At 47.2% G+C, this 20,154-nt stretch overlaps 7 protein-coding genes across 8 annotated transcripts; 4 read left to right on the forward strand and 3 right to left on the reverse strand.

Moving 5' to 3' along the window:
* The first annotated feature begins 11 nt into the window (after positions 1 to 11).
* Positions 12 to 1,278, forward strand: LOC9640134 (mitochondrial carnitine/acylcarnitine carrier-like protein). The gene has a single exon (XM_002985733.2). The coding sequence runs from the start codon at positions 277 to 279 to the stop codon at positions 1,171 to 1,173; it is 897 nt and encodes a 298-aa protein (XP_002985779.1). The 5' UTR covers positions 12 to 276; the 3' UTR covers positions 1,174 to 1,278.
* Positions 1,279 to 1,344: 66 nt separating this feature from the next.
* Positions 1,345 to 7,185, reverse strand: LOC112340750 (eukaryotic translation initiation factor 4G-like). The gene is made up of 14 exons (XM_024659672.1): positions 6,699 to 7,185; positions 6,551 to 6,627; positions 6,405 to 6,497; positions 6,259 to 6,338; positions 6,145 to 6,201; positions 2,985 to 6,079; positions 2,726 to 2,920; positions 2,315 to 2,666; positions 2,174 to 2,251; positions 2,013 to 2,114; positions 1,857 to 1,947; positions 1,701 to 1,789; positions 1,571 to 1,639; positions 1,345 to 1,515 (listed from the first exon to the last, which is right to left on the reverse strand). The coding sequence occupies exons 1-14, from the start codon at positions 6,893 to 6,895 to the stop codon at positions 1,453 to 1,455; spliced, it is 4,638 nt and encodes a 1,545-aa protein (XP_024515440.1). The 5' UTR covers positions 6,896 to 7,185; the 3' UTR covers positions 1,345 to 1,452.
* A 149-nt stretch (positions 7,186 to 7,334) lies between these two features.
* On the forward strand, positions 7,335 to 8,764 carry LOC9640545. 2 transcript variants are annotated; one of them, XM_002985734.2, is made up of 4 exons: positions 7,335 to 7,548; positions 7,622 to 8,065; positions 8,282 to 8,388; positions 8,471 to 8,764. In XM_002985734.2, the coding sequence occupies exons 1-4, from the start codon at positions 7,351 to 7,353 to the stop codon at positions 8,508 to 8,510; spliced, it is 789 nt and encodes a 262-aa protein (XP_002985780.2). In that variant the 5' UTR covers positions 7,335 to 7,350; the 3' UTR covers positions 8,511 to 8,764. The 2 variants fall into 2 exon arrangements, with proteins under 2 accessions (XP_002985780.2, XP_024515446.1); XM_024659678.1 differs by having other exon boundaries at positions 8,282 to 8,383.
* An 83-nt stretch (positions 8,765 to 8,847) lies between these two features.
* On the forward strand, positions 8,848 to 10,085 carry LOC112340772. Its single transcript, XM_024659748.1, has 4 exons — positions 8,848 to 8,913; positions 8,975 to 9,082; positions 9,279 to 9,686; positions 9,912 to 10,085. Exons 1-4 carry the CDS (start codon positions 8,848 to 8,850, stop codon positions 10,083 to 10,085), a joined length of 756 nt encoding a protein of 251 aa, XP_024515516.1.
* Positions 10,038 to 11,358, reverse strand: LOC9640136 (chlorophyll a-b binding protein 7, chloroplastic). Its single transcript, XM_002985844.2, has 5 exons — positions 11,209 to 11,358; positions 10,980 to 11,146; positions 10,777 to 10,923; positions 10,484 to 10,709; positions 10,038 to 10,419 (listed from the first exon to the last, which is right to left on the reverse strand). Exons 1-5 carry the CDS (start codon positions 11,329 to 11,331, stop codon positions 10,120 to 10,122), a joined length of 963 nt encoding a protein of 320 aa, XP_002985890.1. The 5' UTR covers positions 11,332 to 11,358; the 3' UTR covers positions 10,038 to 10,119.
* Positions 11,359 to 11,421: 63 nt separating this feature from the next.
* LOC112340754 (protein bcn92-like) lies at positions 11,422 to 11,760 on the forward strand. Its single transcript, XM_024659679.1, has one exon. It carries the CDS (start codon positions 11,461 to 11,463, stop codon positions 11,716 to 11,718), a length of 258 nt encoding a protein of 85 aa, XP_024515447.1. The 5' UTR covers positions 11,422 to 11,460; the 3' UTR covers positions 11,719 to 11,760.
* Positions 11,761 to 11,831: 71 nt separating this feature from the next.
* LOC9640546 (probable DEAD-box ATP-dependent RNA helicase 48) lies at positions 11,832 to 12,428 on the reverse strand. Its single transcript, XM_002985845.2, has one exon. It carries the CDS (start codon positions 12,426 to 12,428, stop codon positions 11,832 to 11,834), a length of 597 nt encoding a protein of 198 aa, XP_002985891.2.
* Between the last annotated feature and the right edge of the window lie 7,726 nt (positions 12,429 to 20,154).

Consider the following 20,154-nt stretch of genomic DNA (forward strand, 5'->3'; position numbering starts at 1 on the left):
CTTGGCTACATGGCGGACACGTTGACAGCAATGGGTGACGCACATTTCCCTGAAATTGGGAGCACACATTTTGGGTTGTCTCTTTCCCCTAGTGCGCTTGTCTCCGTACGATCATCCACGTGTCACTCATCGAGGCGATCCCGTTTGGGTTGTGTATGTTGATCCATTAGCTCGCGCGCTAGGGATTCGCATTCTCGCCTGGATCGATCGCTCGATCGGTCCGACGCGCATTGCGATCTCCCTCGCGGCGGCGAATTGGGCTGCGAATTGCGCGCAATGGATGTGGCCAAGGATCTAACGTCGGGGACGCTGGCGGGCGTGGCGCAGCTCCTCGTCGGCCACCCCTTTGACACGATCAAGGTGAAGCTCCAGAGCCAGCCCGCCCCCCGCCCAGGTGAGCCGCCAATCTACGCTGGCGCCATAGACGCCGTCAAGAAGACCCTGGCGGCGGAGGGATCCCGGGGCCTCTACAAGGGCATGGGCGCGCCGCTGGCCACCGTCGCGGTCTTCAACGCTGTGCTCTTCGCGTCGCGCGGCCAGATGGAGAGCATATTCCGCGAGCGCCCCGGGCAGATCCTGACCGTCCAGCAACAGATGCTCTGCGGCGCTGGCGCCGGCGTGGCCGTCAGCCTCGTCGCCTGCCCCACGGAGCTCGTCAAGTGCCGGCTCCAGGCCCAGTCAGCCCTAGCGGCGAGCGGCGCCGCCGGCGTCGCCACCGTGTCGTACGCCGGCCCCATGGACGTCGCCCGGCACGTCGCCCGGAACGAAGGCGGCGCCGTCGTGGGGCTCTACAAGGGGCTCTTCCCGACGCTCTTGCGCGAAGTCCCCGGCAATGCCGCCATGTTTGGGAGCTACGAGGCGATCAAGCAGGCCTTGGCGGGCGGGAAGGCGACGAGCACACTCGGGCAGGGGTCGCTGCTAGCGGCAGGCGGAGCGGCGGGAGCGATGTACTGGCTGGCGGTGTATCCCGCCGACGTCGTCAAGAGTATGATCCAAGTTGACGACCACAGCAACCCAAAGTTCCGGGGGACGCTGGACGCCTTCCAAAAGGTGTACCGCAGCGAGGGGATCAAGGGGCTGTACCGGGGATTCGGCCCGGCCATGGCTCGCAGCGTGCCTGCCAATGCCGCCTGCTTCCTCACCTATGAGCTCGTGAGATCCAGCTTGAAGTGAGATCTCGCTCAAACATACATAGAGACCGAAAAAACCAAGACGGGAAAAGGACTACCTCATCGCATTCTTTCTTCTTGCAAAGAAAAGGTTGTGTGTTTCATCATCTTTTTTCTTTGTGCTCGCTTCTTCTTCGTCTTCTCCCTCTTCAAAACAAGACAGGGCTGCCATTAGTTCTCCGGATAAATTGTACCTATTGGCCTCTTTCGAATCTGTACAAAGTCCCGCAACATGGGAAGTCCTCCTAATTAGGAAACGCCAGCGCTTGTTTGATGGTGCGAGCTAGTTGTCTTCTTCCGGGGCCTCGTGAAGCCAGCAAAGCCACTTGCCAACTTCGCGAATCGCCTATATACAAAGCTATTAGATAACGAAGGAGACGTGCTTTTATAGTCGAGAGTACCTGTTCTCTTCCAGGGGTCGGGTCTTTGACGTCGTCCTGCCACTTGAAAAAAGCATTCTCCGAGATAACCTGCACACTCACGATGTAAGTTTCTTTCGCTTGCCTTGTAAGGTAGGGAGGAAACACTCACCTCGTCCGTGTAAAAACTGTTGAACAAAGCTGTCATTAAGCCGCTAGGATGGCCATGATGATGAGCAAATTGTTGCACGGCTACTATGTCTGCAAAAGCATGAAACCAGCCCGTCAGTCGACCGACTATAGAGCACTCGAACTCAAAAGATACAACATTGTCCTTGACTTGCGCCGGCAGCTTTGGCATTTGCAGCAGTGACTCTTTTCAAAAGGTCCGAGTACTTCCGTGTGCGTTTGAGAGAAGCCTGCACAGGAAAAAAGAAAGAAGAGATTTTTTCGAAATAAATCCGCCGTAAAATCTCAAGTATACCTCGTAGTCTTCAGAGGGCACAGGATGGACCGTCTGGTTTAAAACCTCAGTCATCAACATGCGTAGAAACCCAGCATTTGTAAACAAAGAGGAAGCGTTTGTCTGTGCATTTGCATTTACCAGTTGAGTAAAGTGAGACCAACTCTGAAAGAATTACGTACCTCCAGCCATTTCAAAACTTCGGGAACGGACACATTGTTTGCGAATGCATCCTTCAAATAACCCTCGACAGGGAGAACCTGTATGGTCGTAAAATATGTCAGCAGAAAACCAATAACATACAAATGGAGCTTGACACTTACAGGGTCCAGACAGAGAAGATTCTTTTTTCTCAAAAACGCCTCGACTTGTCCAGGTCTAGGATTTAGGACAAAATCTTGAATGTTAACTCCGGCAGCCTTGTACAATCGTAGCATTTCTTCCTCGTTCTTCTCCTTGCGAATAGTGTCCAAGACAGCACCAAAAATCTCCAATGCGTCGGTACTCAGCAGTAAACTATCCTTCTCCGCCCCACCCTCTTTTACCAGTTTTTCGACTTGAATTAATGGAAACACATCCTCCGCAACAAGCTTCCCGACAACGCTTCCTAGGTAGTCAGCGGCTTTCGGAACGTCCACCACTGTGTCTTCAAACACAGAAAGAACAGACGCTATCCTGTTGATAGATAACAAACTTTAGGAAAAGGAACCTTAAATCTTAAAACATTTGCATACCCTTCTCTCATTTGATCGTAAGTAAGTAGCGCAGGGCTCTGCGATCGTAGATGCTTGATGAGCGTCGCCATTAGGTCCCGTTCAACGTCCTTTCTCTCGAAAGATTCCAATATCCACTGCGAAACCATTTTCGCGTGATAGTCAGGCCTTCCGAGTTCCTCAACGCACTGAACTGCTTCCTTCACATCCCTTATGCTGCACATACATTGGCACTGCATTAGAAACAAAAAATGCACTGGATAGAAAACCAATACTGAACCTGTAGTACTCTTCAATGGCCAGAGTACTTTTCTTTCTCAGCTGCTCTTCTGTCAGTGCTGGGGGCTGAGAGACTTGTGGTGCAGGTGTAGGCGGAGTCGATGGCCTTTCTATCGTGGAATAAGCTGCCAGCCGATCACTCGAAGATCGTTCCAAACCACGATACTCCTTCACACCCGGGGCAGCTGACATAGGCCTCTCCAATATAGGCCTTTCGCCAGCCCCAAAACCAGTACCACCCCTCGAGAACTCATCCCTGCTTATGTAAGGTTCCCTGTTCATACTTGGTGCAGTACCAGGACGTCGAAAATCCACTTGCATCTTAGGTGGCACGTCGCCTAAAGCACTCCGTGCAGAGGGCCCGGGAGCACCACGCATTGGACCCCTTCCAAGTCCTCCTTGAGGAACAAACGTAAACTCCTCTGACCTCTGCGGCATCGGCATCGGCATTGGCCTGCTATCCATAAAAAACTGATCTTCTTTTCGAACATCCTGCATGTAACGACCTGGCATTCCTCCTCGACCCATCGGTGACATAGCTCCGGGAGATGGTGGTACACGCCTGTTCATACTCATACCGCGAGAAAATCTGTCTCGGCTAGTGTGGGCAAGCCGCTCCTGTTGAGCGTCCCTGTGCACCTCCTCAATCTTCTTGGGACCCTCAACCTTTCTTCGCTGCTGCCAGTCATTGTTTCTAAGGTCGATAACGTCCTTCAAACCAAATCTCAGTCTAGACGGAAGCTTCGGGTTGTTGGAGAGGTCCAAAATCCTCTCGAAGTAAGCATCTATATGAGCCTTTGCCTTGCTGTGATCGATAAGCGAACCGATGGTTGTCATGAGCTTGCAGAGTGCTTCTATATTCTCCTCGTCAGGACTCTGGTATTCTCCCAAGAGCGACGTGATGCACTGATGCATGATCCGCTCCGTTAGCATGCTCTCCTTGTACAGCTCGCCGATAAAACGGATGTTTCCCAGCATTCGTCTGCGGGCCTTCACGCGCTTGATCTCACGTTCTTCCGGGGTGATGGCGATACCATCTTCCTCAGTCTTGCCAGCTTCTTCCTCTTCTCTCTTACCACGCTCAAACTCTTCCTGGCACTTGTTCAGAAGAACCCGCTTGAAAGTAACTTTCTCCCCATCCTCAGTAAACTCGGGCAAGGCAACCGACAACTGGACACAAAAACGTGCGTACGTCTCACAAAACGTTGGCTCCATGATGGCTTTGTCGAAAATCTGAGATATCACGCCATTAAGCGTAGCTGCGGTCTCAATCCCCAGGTCCTGAACTTGAGCAAACAGCTTCTCGAAGTTTTGAGGCGTGAGCTTATTGAGGATGCCCTTCACCTGCCTTTGCTTGGCGTCTTCTTCGTCAGAAACTTTACCAATCTCATAACGCTTCTCTGCCTTGTGCATTGCAGGCAAAGGCGTAGGAGATGGAATGAGACCTTTCTGAGGATGAATCCAGCTGAGAGAATCAACACCACGTCCCGGAACAATGTGAGGCGGCATGTTGGGAAGCATTGGTGGCGGAAACCTCATCCCTGCTGAAGTGTTACCCGGTCTGAATCCATCAACTCGAATGTCCTGTGCCCGTCCCGATGGAGTTATAGGCTGCTTGATCCACCTGTCCTCGTCTGCTGGTCGTCGCGGAACTCCCCGGAGTCCCATATCTACTGGCGGGACTAAAATAACCTCTATATCCGGCCTAACTTCAAAATCTGGTGGCAAGCTCACATTGTGTTCCCTTTGCGTCAGCAGAAAGTCCCTACTGTATCTCTTCTGTGTCGAAAGCTGAGTATTGTCGTCCGGCTTGGGTGCCGGAGTCGGCAAGTCGGCAGCATCTTCCCAATCATCCAACTCTTTCGGAGGCTCCACTTCTACTGAAGGCTTCTTTTCAGCTTTGACTTCCACTTCCTGTTGCTCTGCCGGTACCACGAGCTCATCCTTCTTCTCGTCGGGAGCCTTGTAAGCGTTGTACAGGTCGGCATTTGATCCCGCAGCGTCAGCTTTAGCAAGAATCTTTTTCTTGTTTTTCTTCTTACTTCCTTGTTTCACTTCGACGACCACCTCAGTAGAATGTGAAGCGGACTCCGATACCAACTTGGGAACAGCTTCCGCAGGTGGTTCCACTTCCAACGCAACCGGGGGAGTTTCAGCATGCTTCTCAACCTCCATCGGCTTTTCGTCATTATCGCCATCCTTTTGAGAACCAGCTGCAGCTGCATCGACACTTCCAACCGACTGCTCTATCTCCTGCACTGTGCTATTTTCCGGCGTTGGAGGTGCACCAACCTCTACGCTACCTTCAGAAACTGTTGCCCCGGACTCAACGATTTGGTCGGCACTTTCCTGTGGAACATCCACTGCTACGGTTGTGGTGGCAGTAGTCTCTTCTATGAGCGTCTCTGTAACCGCAGTACTGTCGACAACAGCCTCCGTACCAGCCTCCGCCCGTGCACTATCTAAAAGCTCAGATGGTGTAACTGTAGTGTCGACATGAGAATCTGTGGGTGGCATTGCCGGAGTCGCAACTTGCGTGCCACGGGGGATAAAAGATGCTCCAGGAGGACCATAACTCCTCTGAGAATCCCCCATATTCTGAGGGAAAAACGGCGGGCCTGTCGTTGATAGTGGCGTCGAGTAGTGATTCATACCCACCGACGGCGACGGCCCGGTAAAGTTCATTGGTCTGATTGGCGGCCCCCTTGGTAAAACTGACGCAGGCAACACCTCTTCTTGCGTTTCCGGATTGACAATCTTCAACGCCCTGCTAGCCCGCTGCACAAACGGAAATGACTGACCATGATGTCCCATCATTTGCTGAGGCACGATTGAGGTTCCAACTTGAGAGCCCATCACTGGAGATGGTTGAAACTTAGCTCCGGGTGTGAAGGCCGGAGGCTGAACTAAATTGTGGTTGTGTTGGAGAACCGGCTGCTGTAAAGGCTGCTGAATCGTGTTCTGAGGTTGAGAGCTGACAACTTGCATCGGAATTGGCATGTGTGCAGGCCGAACAGGTTGTGTAGGGGGAAGCGGTGCATGATCCAAAACAACGGGTGGCAAAAGCTTGCCAGCGCGAGAAGCTTCGTACTGCGCCTAATAGCGCAAAACTTGTAAGCAAAGCACACAAGCAACAGAAAAAAGACTAAGTAAAAACGTACTTGCTCTCGCTTCTGCTCGTCAAGGTTCGGAGGAGCCGATGTTGTACGAGCTGGAATCTAGACATCCAAGAACAATGAAAACATTGTACAAGAACCAGTCAAAGCTATAGATACCTGCACGCCGCCATTAGGCCCCAACCCTCCGGGACTGAAGCTGCCAAATTGAAATGTCATTGCCGGTTGCCGGGCAATATCTTCAGTAAAACAAAAACTCTATGAATCAGAACGCCGAGGAACAAGATTAAAGACGACAAACTCACCAGCCTGGGATTTTTCCGGAGTACTCGGAGATAGGGGCTGCTTGCCATTGTTGTGTACTGGCCGCCTAGGAGCTGGCACAGACACATTACCACCTAGAACATCCCCCATTAAAGAGCAAGTTAACACTAACCAATAAAATACTCACCAGTAGGCCGATGAGTCGGCTGCAAAATTGCCTCTCCACCATTCGCATTGTTTGTATACTGCTGCCAGTTATTCTTCCTGCGAGCTAGGCATTAAACCCTTCCACTCAAAGAGAAAGAAAAGAAAAGAGCAAAGAAGGCTTGGCTTACCTCCGACCCGCGCTTCCATGAGCATTGGGACGAGGAGTGGGATGATTAGAATGAGGGGGAGCGCCCGCTGAAGGGCCAGGCCCCCCACCCTTTGCTGATCCCTGCGTCGCTCGATACACAGCAGCTCCTCCGCGGCCGCTTCCTCCTCTCTTGAGCTGCGATTCAACTGGATCCGCCTTCGCCTGATTAGTGGTCATAAATCCAGAGGCCAGGACACGCTTCCCCGCAATTCGTCCGCGAATTCGCGTCGCCTGGAAAACCCTAAGAACAAGAACCCTGCTCCGGCGCTGGGAATCGCTGCGCCAGACCCTAAAATCACCTCTAGAATCCCGAGATTTCGATCACCGGCGGGGCGCCGGCGTGGAGATCGCGCCGATCCAGTGGCTGCACGAGATCGCGCTCATGCATCACATCCTCATGGCGACTGCCGCCACAACACGGAGTCTGAGAGAGAGAAATGGAAGAAGAGAAAGCAAAAACACAGGAAGTAATGCTACCCTATCCGAGCCTCTAGGCTCGGGCACATCCGTACTCCGAGCCTAGCCATCCGCGGTTCGAATCGCCTTCCCGACGCGCTTTAACGGCAAAAAGATCGACCACTGGACCGTTGCGCGGCATTTTAGGGTTTAGAAAGAAGAGAGCTTCTTTCGTCATGGCAGTGACATTGTCGTCGGAGATGGAGAGCTACATGGAGGGATCGATCGCGCATATGGTAGGGCTTTCTTGCGCGGATCAGCAGCTGCGCGAGAAGCTCCAGCTCGCGGAGCGCTCGCAGCTCGATTTGCAGAGCCAGGTCCACTGCTTGCAAGAGAGATTGCGGGAGATCCAGCAGAAATACAACACGGCCAAGGTAAAATCCGCGAGAAAGATCGCTGCTGGAGCCGTAATCTCGCGATTTCTTCTCTTTCTTTCTTGCTTTCCAGGTGGAGGCGAGCTTGAGCGCGCAGGCGCTGAAGAGGCAGATCGCCGAGACGCAGAAGGTCGCGGAGTATTGCAAGCATCTCAGCGAGGAGTGCTCGCGGCTGGAGAACGAGTGCCTGCTCTACCACAACGATAGGCAGATTTTCATGGAGGCGGCGGATGATGCCGAGGAGAGGGCCGCGGCGGCGGAGCATCGCGCGGCGGATGAGCTCCGGGAGGAATTCGAGCAGCGGCGGAATCGGATGGAGGAGGAGCGGCTGGTTCACGACTTGGTGGCTTCGGCAGTGGACGCTGGCGCTCTTAGAGCTGTGGAGCGCGAGAGGGACGCGGCCGTGCACAAGATGAGAGCTTCCGAGAGGTGCGTCCAGGGATTGTTTGGGGAGATCCAAGACTTGAGGAAAGACGCGAAGCAGTACGAAACCAATCTCAAGAAGGCGGAAGTCGAGGTAAGAATCGTCCACTTCTTTCTCTTTTCTCTCTTTCGTGGTAGCCTTGTTCTTCGTTTTGTTCTTGTTCTTCCTCCCTTCCTTTTCACTGCTCTCTCGCTTTTCTCTTCCTTGTTTTTGTTCTTGTTCTTCCTCTCTTCTTTTTCATTGTTCTCTCGTTTTTCCTTCCTTGTTCTTGCTAGTGTTTGCTGACAAGCAATTGTTTTCTATCCGCAGGTGGAATTTCTCTACCAGGAGAACAACGAGCTCAAGCTTTTGCTGGGAGGGAAGTATCCAGGCTCGACGGGGCAAGCAATCTCACCGCTACACATCCAAGGAGTAAGGTTCACGCCTAGATCAAACTCTTTCATTCAAAGCAAGCTCTCGTTTGATTCCTCGAGTTCTACCTCTCTGTGCTTCTTGCAGATCAAGTGTCATGCTGCCAAGCCGGGCTGTACGCTGCTAGGCTTGTCTTCCAGACAACCTCTTACACCACTCCGGTCCAATCTCGCCGAGTGGAGACGACAATACAGATGAGAAAAACTTTGCGAGGAGCTCGAGCATCGCCATCGCTGGGAAGCACTGCGAGCAAAGCGAACGACGACTTGTAAATTCATCTGGCCGGAGGTTTTTGTAGCTCCGGAAGTTTGCAAGGCAAACTTTTTTTGTTGTTACTTTTTTAAAATGACGAATATACTTGAGATGCCTGTGTTGCCCTAATTCGGACGGTGTGGATTTGCGCTGGCCGAGCGATGCGTCTCCCGCCAACATCAAGATGAGGGCGAGAGGAATGGCGCCGAGCTATGGCGCCCAAGGGCAAGAAGGGAAAGAAAGGCGGGGCGCCGAAGCCAGATTCTGGATGGCAGAAGGTATGGCGATCGCGATCTAGGTCTGTGATCGGTGTGATGATTTCTTGAGATGGATTTGTAGGCGCTTGGGAATTTCAAGTGGGAGCGGCCGCTGGAAGCTTTGCCAGATCCAGCTGCTGCGCCGAATTTTGGGGAAATTCGTGCTACAATCTTGCACGTTTGCCAATTGGTAAGCGAATTTTCTTTCACTACCTCCGTTTCTTTTGCTTAACCTTGGTAGACTGTTTGCTAGATTTCCATTCTTTGGAGTAGCAAAGTGAATGAGGCATTTATCGATGAGCTCTTCAGGGCCTCTCGGCCTTCCTTGGTAAGATCACACAAAGCCAAAACATTCCATTCACATTTTCGATGGTTTTAAACTCTAGGAGAAGCTAGAGCTCCGTGGAGCGACGTCCTTGGCAAGGTTTGTCATGCCTGACAACATAGCAAACGCTCTCAAGGAGTTGGATCTGTCATGCTGCACAGCTCTCGAGTATGTTTTCCTTGAGGTACTTCTACGATTTTTCAAGTTTCTTACAGGATTTTTCTTATACTCTCTTTTGGAGCAGTCGAGTTCTCTGGAGAAGCTATCGCTCGCGAGGTGTGGGAAGCTAAGAACAGGGCACATTGTCGCGCGGGGGCTCAAGGAGCTCAACCTCCACGAGTGTAACGAGCTCGTAGACCTCATGTTTTGGAGCGACAACGTGTTAATCTTAAATCCTCCTTACAAGGAGAAAGATCGACTGGAACTCTACTGTCTAGAGCTCAAAGGATTCCACTGTCCTCCCATGAAGGTAAGTTTCTCTTCCTCCATTCCATCACATCGTTTTAATGTGTGTTCTTCCAAGCTGGGATCATACGTCCTCCAAGTTTTTTGCTTGCAAATCGTCCTCGAGTGGAACAAGTCCAAGTTCCGCTTGCCAATCGTCCTCGTTTTGCTGCGTTCCATGCCAATGGAAGAACAATCCAGTGACAAGCCAAACGCTTTTTTTCTTGTTCTTCGTTGCTCTCTTCCGCAGATTGTGAGACCAGTCGTGGAGACTCCACCTCCATTGAAGGAACTCCTCGAGCACGACAAGGTGGTCGAAAGATATGAGATTGAGCGGAACCGTGTTCTCGAGCCAGGCTTCACGGGATTAGCAGACTTTCCGAAGACACCATACCTGGGATTTAATTCTTATCGGCTAGCATAGGAATCAATCTAGAACTTATCTTTCTCTTGCGAAACTAGAGGAGGATTGACGTAACGGCATTGTTGTGAAGAGGATCTTGTAAATGATCGAGCAAGTTCTCCAAAGGGCCCTTCTTTGTCACGAGAGCTTGGACGTAAAATCCCAGCCACGCCACCATCGCTAGACGGCCATTCTTTATCTCCTTGACTTTGAGCTCCTCGAAAGTAGCCGGATCTTTGGAGAGTCCCAGCGGATCAAACAGGACTCCTCCCGGATAGTTGATGTCTCCGGGAAGATAGATTCCTAGCGGTTCTAGTGCTTCGATGCCGCAGTACCTGGCATACTCTGGACCAACCTGTTTGGATCATAGATTAGTTTATATCGATTAGAAGAACTTGACTAGAAAAAGGACGATTTACCATGAGGAGGAACTGGCAGATCGCAATGACGAGGATGCCTTGAGCCCCAACAATGTGGAGGCCTGGAATCCCGAGATAATCTAGCGTATCGCCCTCGAGCTTGGCATACCCGACTCGCCACCACACGCTCTCTGCGAATTTAACTCCAAAGAACTTTTCCAAGACCTCCGGGATCACCACTCCCAGCGCTGCTAGCATCGCCCATCGAGCATGCAAAATCTCGAAACTGGAAGAAGAATAAGAAAAGAGCTATGTGATAGTAAGTTCCATAGACTTCACGGGAAGGAACTTACTTGAAGAACTTATCGAATTTTGCCGGATCTTTTCCAAGTCCCGCTATGTCGAAGCCATAATCTCCAGGAAAGCTTCCTTGGAGATGATCGGGATAGTCGTATGGAATCGGCCCCAGCCATTTGGGACGATCTTGGCCAAACCACACACTAGAGCCAAGCGATCAGCAAATTAATCTCCATCTAAAAGGATTTCTTTACCTCACCTCGCGTCCCTAGCCCTCATTCTCGCGGCATCCACAGCCGATCGGGAGTTCTCCGCCGCGGCCTTGGTCTCTTGCATCCTCTCCTGGAGCTGCTTGCCGAGCGAGCTATTCGCGATTGCCTTGACTGCCGTGAAGGGAAATGCCGAGAACACAAGAACACCGGCGAGCTGGGAGCTCATCAAAATCACTGGAAATCATCTCGCAGCCGCATTAATCCATCTCTGCTCACCTCTTGCCAGGACGCCCTGCAGGAACAAGCATTGCGGCAGCGCCTGGGAGCTCTCCTCCTCCTTGCCCCATGGAATTTGCCCCAAGAACACGCCTCGCTGGTGGCGAGAATGGAAGAAGCCATGAGCTAATGGAGAATCATTTATGGAGAATCTTTTCGCATATGCTTCAGACTGACCGTTGATAGTTGACCAACTGACCAGCTTGACGGTGATCTATCCAATTATTTATTTTCTTCTTTTCGAGCGTGGCTATGGCGTCGGCAATGGAGGCGCGATCTCTCTATCGATCACTGCTTCGCGAAGCACGGAGATTTCCCGATTATAACATTAGGGAGTACATCGCGAGGCGCTGCCGTCAAGGATTTGAGGCTAGCAAGGCAGGAGGAGGCCGTGATTTGTTAGCGTTTGGGGAAGAACAGCTCGAGCTTGTGAGGAGGCAGAGCCAAGTCTATGGTATGTATGCCCCCAAAATCAAGAATGTGATGGAGATCAAAGTCTCCAAAGCTTGATAGAGAAGATCCCAAGATTATCACACGTCGATCTTGCAAGAACTCCGGTGTGCGCGTGTGTGTGTGTGAGAGAGAGAGAGTTTATTCTTATAAACATGCCTACCAATCGATTCTCATAGTTCTTGCTTGCTCCTAGATCTCTCCCATTTCTCGGGAAGAACAGGACGAATCGACTTACCCAGTGCTGGCCGCCGAGGCTTGTCCCTTCCAGAATCCCAGAGGTTTTGATCTTCCTTGGTCGGTGGTGAGCCAATCTCGGTGATACTCACCGGCAGGAATGGCCGATCGTCTCGATCGTCGACCGAGAAGAATCCTTCCTCTTGCTCGCCTAGATCGCCATCCCCAGCAGCAGCTTTCCTGGATGGGCCATCGCGCCAGTTCCACAAATCCAGCGCGCCTGGCTTGCGGAACCTATCGGCTAGGGCGGAGAGCTGCTCGTCGGCCATGGGCGTCCTGGCCGGGAAGCTCTGCTGCTCCCACGGCTTCTCCAGCACCGTCACCGCGGCCATCATCTCCTGCCGCTTGCGCTTCTCGTAGATCCGGCGCTCGCGCAGCAGCCACGCCTTCTCGCGCATCCGCTGCTTGTGCATCTGGAGCCGCTTCCACTGCCACTTGGTGACGCCGCCGGGGAATGTGCGCTTGCCGCCGCCCATTCGCACCACCAGCAGCTCCCATCGATTGCCACACCCGGCGCTCAAGCTCATCGCCATGGCGGGAAAACCTCAAGAACCCTAAAATATCGCCATAAACCCTAAAATGTGCTCTTCCAGATTTTTGGGGCGATGGAAGAAAGGCGCATCCACGAGCTGGAGAACGATGTTGCCGCGTTGTCTGCGAGGATCAAGGCAAGCTTTCATCCTCTCTTCAGTGAGTGAAAATCTTGGCGCAGGCACTGGAAGTAGAGAATGCAAATTTAACTGCTCGATTCGTTCTTCTTGTCTCCCATTCGATTTACTCTCTGTTCTTTCAGCATGGTGAGAACCAGTCGCTAAAATCGAAGCGGACTCACAAGAATCACAAGAAAGAAAATCAAGGTACTCTACTATCCTTTTAAAGGAATTCCGCTCTTTCTCTCTTGCTAGGAAACTCTAAGCGATGATTTGTAGCTTCGACAATCATGTACATTGGCAGCTGGTACGTTCCTATCTTTCGTTTGGAAGAAAGCTGATTTTTTTTTCTTTTTTTTCTTTTTTTTTGCTGCTTGCAGGTTATTGCTGGCCGCCGTTATTGCTTGCTTGCTCTTTTTTTCGCTGGGAAGGAAGAAGTCTGTGGGTTATGCACAACGCATTCTTATGGCATCAAGTTCGTTGCATGGCCGCCGTGCTTTTCATGATTGCCTGTGGTCGTGAAGTACCAATATTTGTCTCCAGAGTAAGCTGGAGACAAATAAGATCACTGATTTTGTGGATCATCGACAACCTTTTAGACGTGGACAAGACCACGAGAAAATCACAGTATTTGTGCCTTCCAAGGCCTACACTTCTACTGCCGACCTGGTAAGTGACTGTGACGGCTAGATTCAGGCTTAGATTTTGATTGAAATATCTGTGTAGAATCCAAAGTACAGATACATAAGCATTTGTTAAAACATCTCGACCAAACATTACTGACGGCTTCACTGATTTCCGAAGGCATGCTGGAGCTTGGTCAGCATGCTTCTCTTGTATTTCTGCATGGTTAAATCCATGATGATGCAGACCCAATTGTTTATTTTAGCAAAACAAATTATCTGAACGTAAGCAGATTTTGATTTAGCTACTTATGAACGCAACCAACGCTTAAAATACTTTGGTATACTTACTTATCTTGCTCTAGTGAATTCCATAGATTTTGTGAGAGGGCTCCCTTCCTCCTCGAGCTGGATCTTGCAAATTATAGTAGATCCCAAGTTTTGGACTATAAAGTCTATAACTTTGGCAGTAAAGAACAAGCAGCGTGGAAAGTTTTGGAACTTGCAATGAATTGTGTGGAACATCACTCTGATAGGAGGCCGAACATGAGCACTGTGGTAAATGAGCTGAAAGGCCTTGCCTCTCTCAATTTCCTTGCATGCCTGGAGCTGCTGTCACAAAAGACTTGAAAGAGTGTTTTTACCCATTTTGAAAGAGCAACTTCTTCCTCTGGAAGCAATAGATTGATGGGTTCACGGCGGCAAGCAATCTCGAACAGTACCACTCCAAAGCTGTACACATCTGATTTCCCGTGAGCCTGGCGTTAGAAAAAAAAGAAGTTAGTCATTTTGAATAATAAGAAAGTTTATGCTCACTCTGAGTGAGTGATGGTTGAGATATGTTGTTCCTGTTGTAAAGCTTGGAAAGCCCAAAGTCACTAACTTTGGCAAGAGCTTAAAAGTATATTAGTTGTCTTCACATCCCAATGGATTATATGTAAATTGCAGGAGGTGTGCAAATATTCCAATCCTGTGAAACTTGTTGTCGAGGGTCATCACACTGTTTACCTTGAACAGCATCTAAAGCAATTTGCAGCTGAGATTTCTAGCTCAAAGCTGGACATTGTGCCTATACATAACCACATCAAAGAGAAGACAAATGGAAACGGAAGAAATCACTTTGCTCTCTCAAAGTTCTATTTGCTTTGACTCCTGATCACAATAGCCAAGGAACGACACCAAGTTCCTGTGGTGTACCACCAATAAAATATCAATATGCCACTGGTTTGAGATCAGTTTGCTATCCATGCTTGATGATCAAACTCACCTCCATGTTAAATTCTTGATATCCGTGCTTTGAGGCGTAGACAAAACCTTAACAGCAATTTTGACATTATTGGAAAGGCAGCCATAGTACACTGGTCCAAAACTTCCTTCGCCAAGAACTTGCTTAAAGTTGTTTGTGGCCTCGATCACGGAGTTTGGAGACTTTGGACCAGGGAGATGAGAAAGCTATAAGCACAAGCCAGCATTTTGCAACTTACCTGACTCTTGTGGTCTGATGGTTCTTTGTCCGTCTTTCTACGGGACATGAAACACACAACAAGTCCAGCTGCGAGTAGTAACATGGCTACGCATGGAACCGCGATTCCAATTAAAAGTGTTGTATTTTTCGTCTTCTTTGCGTCGAGTTTCTCGCATAACTTAACACTAGTGCTGCAGAAGGAAGGAAACAAAAGATAAATTTCAAGAGAGAATCTCGAGAAACGAACTTGAAAGAGAGCTGCAGTTCTGGTTGTACGCAATCCAAGCTGTCGTTTTGTAATGACCTGTGAAATAGTGACTGTAAGAAAAACTCTAATTTTCGAGCATACACTGTACTCACAAAACCGTGAGTTTTTTCAAGGAGCTAAAGTTTGGAACTGGCCCTGTCAATGCATTGTTATCCAGATATACGAAAAAAACTAAAGATGAGAAGAAAACTAAGAATTGCTAGAGAACCTTTCGTAAATTTTTGTTAGATGCAACAGCTTCGTGCTTGACTGGGATATATTACCACTCAGACGTTGGTTGGATAAGTTCCTGCAATGCCAATTTCTTCAGTTTCATATGATAGATATGAGTCCTCTTACAGCTCTGCGATTCCGGCCGGGATTTGAGCTATGTATCCCTCCCAAGTATAAGGAAGAGGCAAGCAAGGATCTCCGACCATCCAGCGCGTCCAAGAATTGCTACCACTTCCAGATAAGAAAACAAGAGAAGAATATCACAAATGAGACAATGTATAATGCTAAATACCATCCTCGGGTTCTGTCCCTGGCAAGAGACTGCCTTTGTACTCGAAGAGCTCGGGGGCATTGAGGATCGGACCCAGCGTAGAGTTTAGCATGGGAACGAGAAAGACGCGTGTTGGATCTAAAAGCTCCACCGGAGCTTTGACATACATTTGCACCGAAGCCTGGGTGTGCTTCTCGATGTTGATGATCACCGCGACCTGGAGAGTTTCAAGAGAGGTGGTGTTGAAAAGGAGCGTGAACTCTCTCGTGTCGTTCCCCAGAGCGAAGAACTCCGCAAAGTAAAAGTTGATGTAGTACTTCGTTGCCTCGAGCGTGGCTGGAAACTCGAAGACCATCACGGACGATCGGGAGCTCATCACCTCTGTGGGAGGCTTGTTAAAAGTTAGTGTTGATCCGCTGGTAGCTTCCTATGTTTTTGAAGCTCTTGTCAGCTCTCCATATTCGATCGTATTCATCCAAAGAATACCTGTTCGAAGATACGAAGAGAAAAAACTTTGAGAGTTTCTTACCTGATATCTTCATTTGAAGTTGCTCCAAGATGATCCTTCTCCACATGAGCAAGACCTCACTATAATCCGAGACGCTTCCACTCATCCCGGGCGTCAGCTTCCTAAGCTCAATCGTGGAGATGAATGGGATATTTGCTGGTGAGTTCGAGCGGGTTCCTTAGCTTCGAGTTTGTGGCTTTCACCACAAACTCGTAGTACCACGACGACTGGCTTCCCAGGCTCGCGTTCATCACAGTGTTCGCACCAATAGCAATGTCAAACTCGACTAGAGTTGATTCCAGCCCATCGTAGTTCCCGTAGTAGAAGCGCGGCCTCACAATGTAGCTCTTGTCCACCACAACTGGCTGAGCTGAAACGTAACTCTGTGCTGTAAATGATCGGCTTCCCACATTTTCCGCTCGAGCCGAAAGTCGGGCCTATTCCCCCAAAGAGTTGTGCTCATGGTCTCGAGCGAAGAAAACGAGAATATTCCAGCCTGTGCAAAGACCAAGCAAAAGAAAACGCATATAAGGATTAGCAGGATGTTTCATGATCTAAATCAGACAGGCAAGAGATGAAACTTTGGATATGTCAATGGCAATCCATTTGCATCACCTTTGTTCTCGCAGATGCCATAAGAAACGGCATTGTTTGTGACGTGGAAGGGTATTTTACTATCCATAAAATCAGTCACCATTTTGCACCAGTCTACTACCTGTTCATGAATAAACCCACCATTCTTTCTTGGGTTTTCTTAGCTGGGAGAGAATGTGTGTGTGTCTCAATCCATTCCATCTGAAAAGTTCTTTCGCCCATCTCGGTGCCTTCAACCACATTTCTACTTATGAACCTAGCAGCCTCAAGGATGTTTTCTTCTATCTTCCTTTCACACATCATATGTGACGACTTGCTGAAAGTTTCCAGATCTTGGATGGACATAACGTTGCAAAAGGAATATACCATATCTGGAGGATCACCAAACCCTGGTTTCATCACATTGCTTTCAAGCTCTAGTATGTTGCACATGTGGATAATGGCCCAATGTGTGAAGGTCAAAAGCTCTAGGGTCTGTAGCTCTAGTCACTACCAATGAGTAAGTGATAATAACTTTGAAATTATACATTTAAAACTTCAAAGCCCTACAATTAACAAAGTTCTTTCACTTTAATAATGAAATAACTATACCTTTTAATAATGTTTGAGAACTATACAAATATGTATAAAACTTCTCAAAACCCTAAATTATTGTTAAATGTTCTTCTATTATTAAGTAGGTTGCAATATACATGATATATGTAATAAGATGATGTTAACCTGGTACACTTGTGCTTTATTGTATCAATACATCCCCAAGATCAATATCAAAATTATCCATGTGAAAAATGAAAGGTTGAGTATAGTCAAGATATATTAAAATTAGAGGAGTCATTAAAGCTCTTTAACATCCATAAATATGCACTCACAATCCTCAGACTGAATGAAAGATGATGTTAATGACATCAACAATGCTCTCAATGATTTAGTATAATTATAAATATGATCAACAAAACATTTGAGATATTGCACCTTACCCAGAAAACATTATATAAAAAACTAAATCACTTAAGTGTTGTAAGCTAAAGGATCCTTTAAAATGATGACCGGAACAATAAATAGTTCATTGGATGAGACCAAGTTTAAGATCAAATCTAATATAAGTTATAGAGTGAAATCCAAAGTGTTCCAAAATTCAAAGAATCCATAGTAATAATATATTCAAATTTCATCATATGATCACATATGCTACACTTATCTTCACCCCCCTTTTAAAGAGGTTAATGTTCATAGTGATAGTATATCTAAATTTCATCCCATGATCACATATGTTACACTCATCTTCACCTACTTTTAGAGGTGTGAATGTCCTCATTGGCTATTAACTAACAACCCCTACTGAGCCAATATAATACGCCCTATCTTTTCCCCCTTAAACCAATTGGAAAAAGGGCAATTGCTTGATAAGAGAGCCTTTAGTGGCTATTTTATCCCTATTTATCCTCTAAAGTTCCAAAGATATACGATAATAATATATCTAAATCTCATCCCATGATTACATGTGCTCCCCCCCCCCCCTCCCCCCCCCTAGAGATGTCAATATCCTTATTGATTATTAATTAACAACCCCTATTGAGCCAAAGAGAACCAACATTTTGCACTAAATCTACCAATCCTTCAATTATATAGATTAGGTATGTCATACGAGGCAACTAGTCATCCACTCGTACCATAGTTCCATGATGGATATCTTCGTCTGTGGATACTTCACAAAAGGAAAGACGTATGCATGGATGCCTAATACATATAATTTCAAATTTAGGGGTAGAAATATACCTTGCTCAAGTAGCCACTAATTAATGAGAATTGAACCTGTGCCATTTGCTTTGATACCATATGTTGCACACCCTATCTCTCTCCTCTTAAACTAACTGAAAAATGGGTAATTACTTCCTTAATGGCTATTTTATCCTCATTTATCCCTCAAAATTCTAAAAACCCACGGTGACAGTATATCCAAATCTCATCCCATGATCATATGCGTTATAGCCAAGGGAAACCAACACCTCTATTTCCGCACAAAATTTACCAATCATTCCATTGTATAGATTAATTAGTCCCTATGAGGTAACTAGTCATCTACATGTACCACAGTCCCATAGTGGATACCTTCATCTAGTAAATACCCTATAATATGAAGGACATACTCATGAATGCTCAATATGTACGATTTTAATTTTAAGGGTAGGAATATACCTTGCTCAAGGGTATAGTATATTTTAAGTAGCTACTAATCAATAAGAATCAATTTTAAGGGTAAGAATATACCTTGCTCAAGGATATTTTAAGCAGCCACTAATCAATAGGAATCAAACTTGTGTTATTTTCTTTAATATATAATGCACTCTATCTTTCTCCCCTTAAGCCAACTAGAAAAAGGGCAATTGCTTGATGAGAAAGCTTTTAGTGGCTATTTTATCCCTATTTATCCTTTAAGATTCACAATGATAATATATTAAAATTTCATCTCATAATCACATATGCTACAGAGACCTTAAATCCTAAACTCTTTAGTAATATTTCCAAACCGAGTTAGGGTTGGGATTGGGGGTTAGTAACCTTGGGTGGCATGGATTTAAGGAGTGCTAAAAAGAATCTTCAAGAAAGTGCTAAAAAACAACTCTCACTCCCAGAAGGAAAATCAATTGTTTACTCATGACTTAAAGAGAATGGTGCCCCATATAAGGCTGGAATTTGTCTAGGTCAATCTGGTAGTGTCCTAGGCCCTAATTCCGAGCCTGGGATCATTCGAGTCAACTATGGTAGTACATATGAAAAAAAAAAAAAACTTAAAGATAAGATAAATAAATAGTTAAGGTGAATTAGGCAAATTAGAGGCCATTAAAAATTACCATAAATAACAACTTTGGAGTATTAATTGGTGCAGTTGCTTGATGTTATGCTATTGCAATTGAATAATTAAACTTAGTTGATAGTGGCATTTATGATGCATGGTGCAGCTCCTCCTACTCTTGCCGCCAGTTCTTGTGTCCACATTCTTCTATGGGAATCCTTACCATTAACTCATTGATCCTTATAGTGATTATCATCTATCATTCTTGGGATAATGCCTAACATTTTGTTTAACTTTCCCACTTGTCTTTATGGGACAATATTATAGTGGTACAATAGTTTAAGCATAACCACTTGTGTGGATTAAAACCTTCTCTTAGATATCTTCAAATGTATATTTAGTATATTAATGATTGTGATGATGTTTTTCAGCAATTGTATCATCTTCATCAGAGGCTATTTGAATCAATGATACAATTTAGTGTTCACTTTTAGATTTTCTTGCTTCATGTGGAACCAAATATGTCAAAGAAAATCAAGTTGGGAATGTTGTAGTTAACGCTTTATTAATATTTTATAGGATTTGTGCATGAACTTGTTTGAGATGTATTCAATAACACTCTTCAACTAACACAACATTATAAGACATCACTTCTCCCATTTACCATTGCACGTACTTCCCATGGGAGATAATTTTGTTTTGATAAAAGTTAACTTTGTTATTGCCCAAGTTTAAGGACAAAGCTGAGGACGTGGTTGTGACCATGATGTTCACTATTGGGTGTGTAATGAGGTTGGCCATATATATTGGCATTGTCAGCATTTTCTGAATTGACGTCCTCTATTTTCGAGATGGAGGCTTTGGTGTCAATAA

The sequence above is a fragment of the Selaginella moellendorffii genome, unplaced genomic scaffold, assembly GCF_000143415.4.
Source record: "Selaginella moellendorffii unplaced genomic scaffold, v1.0 SELMOscaffold_70, whole genome shotgun sequence".
NCBI lineage: Eukaryota > Viridiplantae > Streptophyta > Lycopodiopsida > Selaginellales > Selaginellaceae > Selaginella > Selaginella moellendorffii.

What these genes read in the sequence shown, in the direction of transcription:
- LOC9640546 (XM_002985845.2), bottom strand. Translation starts at nt 12,428, where the DNA reads ATGGCGATGAGCTTGAGCGCCGGGTGTGGCAATCGATGGGAGCTGCTG.
- LOC9640134 (XM_002985733.2), top strand. Translation starts at nt 277, where the DNA reads ATGGATGTGGCCAAGGATCTAACGTCGGGGACGCTGGCGGGCGTGGCG.
- LOC112340772 (XM_024659748.1), top strand. Translation starts at nt 8,848, where the DNA reads ATGGCGCCCAAGGGCAAGAAGGGAAAGAAAGGCGGGGCGCCGAAGCCA. An exon ending in CAGATTCTGGATGGCAGAAG is followed by an intron (nt 8,914 to 8,974) that starts GTATGGCGATCG and finishes ATGGATTTGTAG; the next exon opens with GCGCTTGGGAATTTCAAGTG. An exon ending in TCTTGCACGTTTGCCAATTG is followed by an intron (nt 9,083 to 9,278) that starts GTAAGCGAATTT and finishes TTTAAACTCTAG; the next exon opens with GAGAAGCTAGAGCTCCGTGG.
- LOC9640136 (XM_002985844.2), bottom strand. Translation starts at nt 11,331, where the DNA reads ATGGCTTCTTCCATTCTCGCCACCAGCGAGGCGTGTTCTTGGGGCAAA. An exon ending in AAATTCGATAAGTTCTTCAA is followed by an intron (nt 10,710 to 10,776) that starts GTAAGTTCCTTC and finishes TTCTTCTTCCAG; the next exon opens with TTTCGAGATTTTGCATGCTC. An exon ending in TCTGCCAGTTCCTCCTCATG is followed by an intron (nt 10,420 to 10,483) that starts GTAAATCGTCCT and finishes TGATCCAAACAG; the next exon opens with GTTGGTCCAGAGTATGCCAG.
- LOC112340750 (XM_024659672.1), bottom strand. Translation starts at nt 6,895, where the DNA reads ATGACCACTAATCAGGCGAAGGCGGATCCAGTTGAATCGCAGCTCAAG. An exon ending in GCCGACTCATCGGCCTACTG is followed by an intron (nt 6,498 to 6,550) that starts GTGAGTATTTTA and finishes GGGATGTTCTAG; the next exon opens with GTGGTAATGTGTCTGTGCCA. An exon ending in TGCCCTCTGAAGACTACGAG is followed by an intron (nt 1,948 to 2,012) that starts GTATACTTGAGA and finishes TTTCCTGTGCAG; the next exon opens with GCTTCTCTCAAACGCACACG.
- LOC9640545 (XM_024659678.1), top strand. Translation starts at nt 7,351, where the DNA reads ATGGCAGTGACATTGTCGTCGGAGATGGAGAGCTACATGGAGGGATCG. An exon ending in AGAAATACAACACGGCCAAG is followed by an intron (nt 7,549 to 7,621) that starts GTAAAATCCGCG and finishes CTTGCTTTCCAG; the next exon opens with GTGGAGGCGAGCTTGAGCGC. An exon ending in TCAAGAAGGCGGAAGTCGAG is followed by an intron (nt 8,066 to 8,281) that starts GTAAGAATCGTC and finishes TTCTATCCGCAG; the next exon opens with GTGGAATTTCTCTACCAGGA.
- LOC112340754 (XM_024659679.1), top strand. Translation starts at nt 11,461, where the DNA reads ATGGCGTCGGCAATGGAGGCGCGATCTCTCTATCGATCACTGCTTCGC.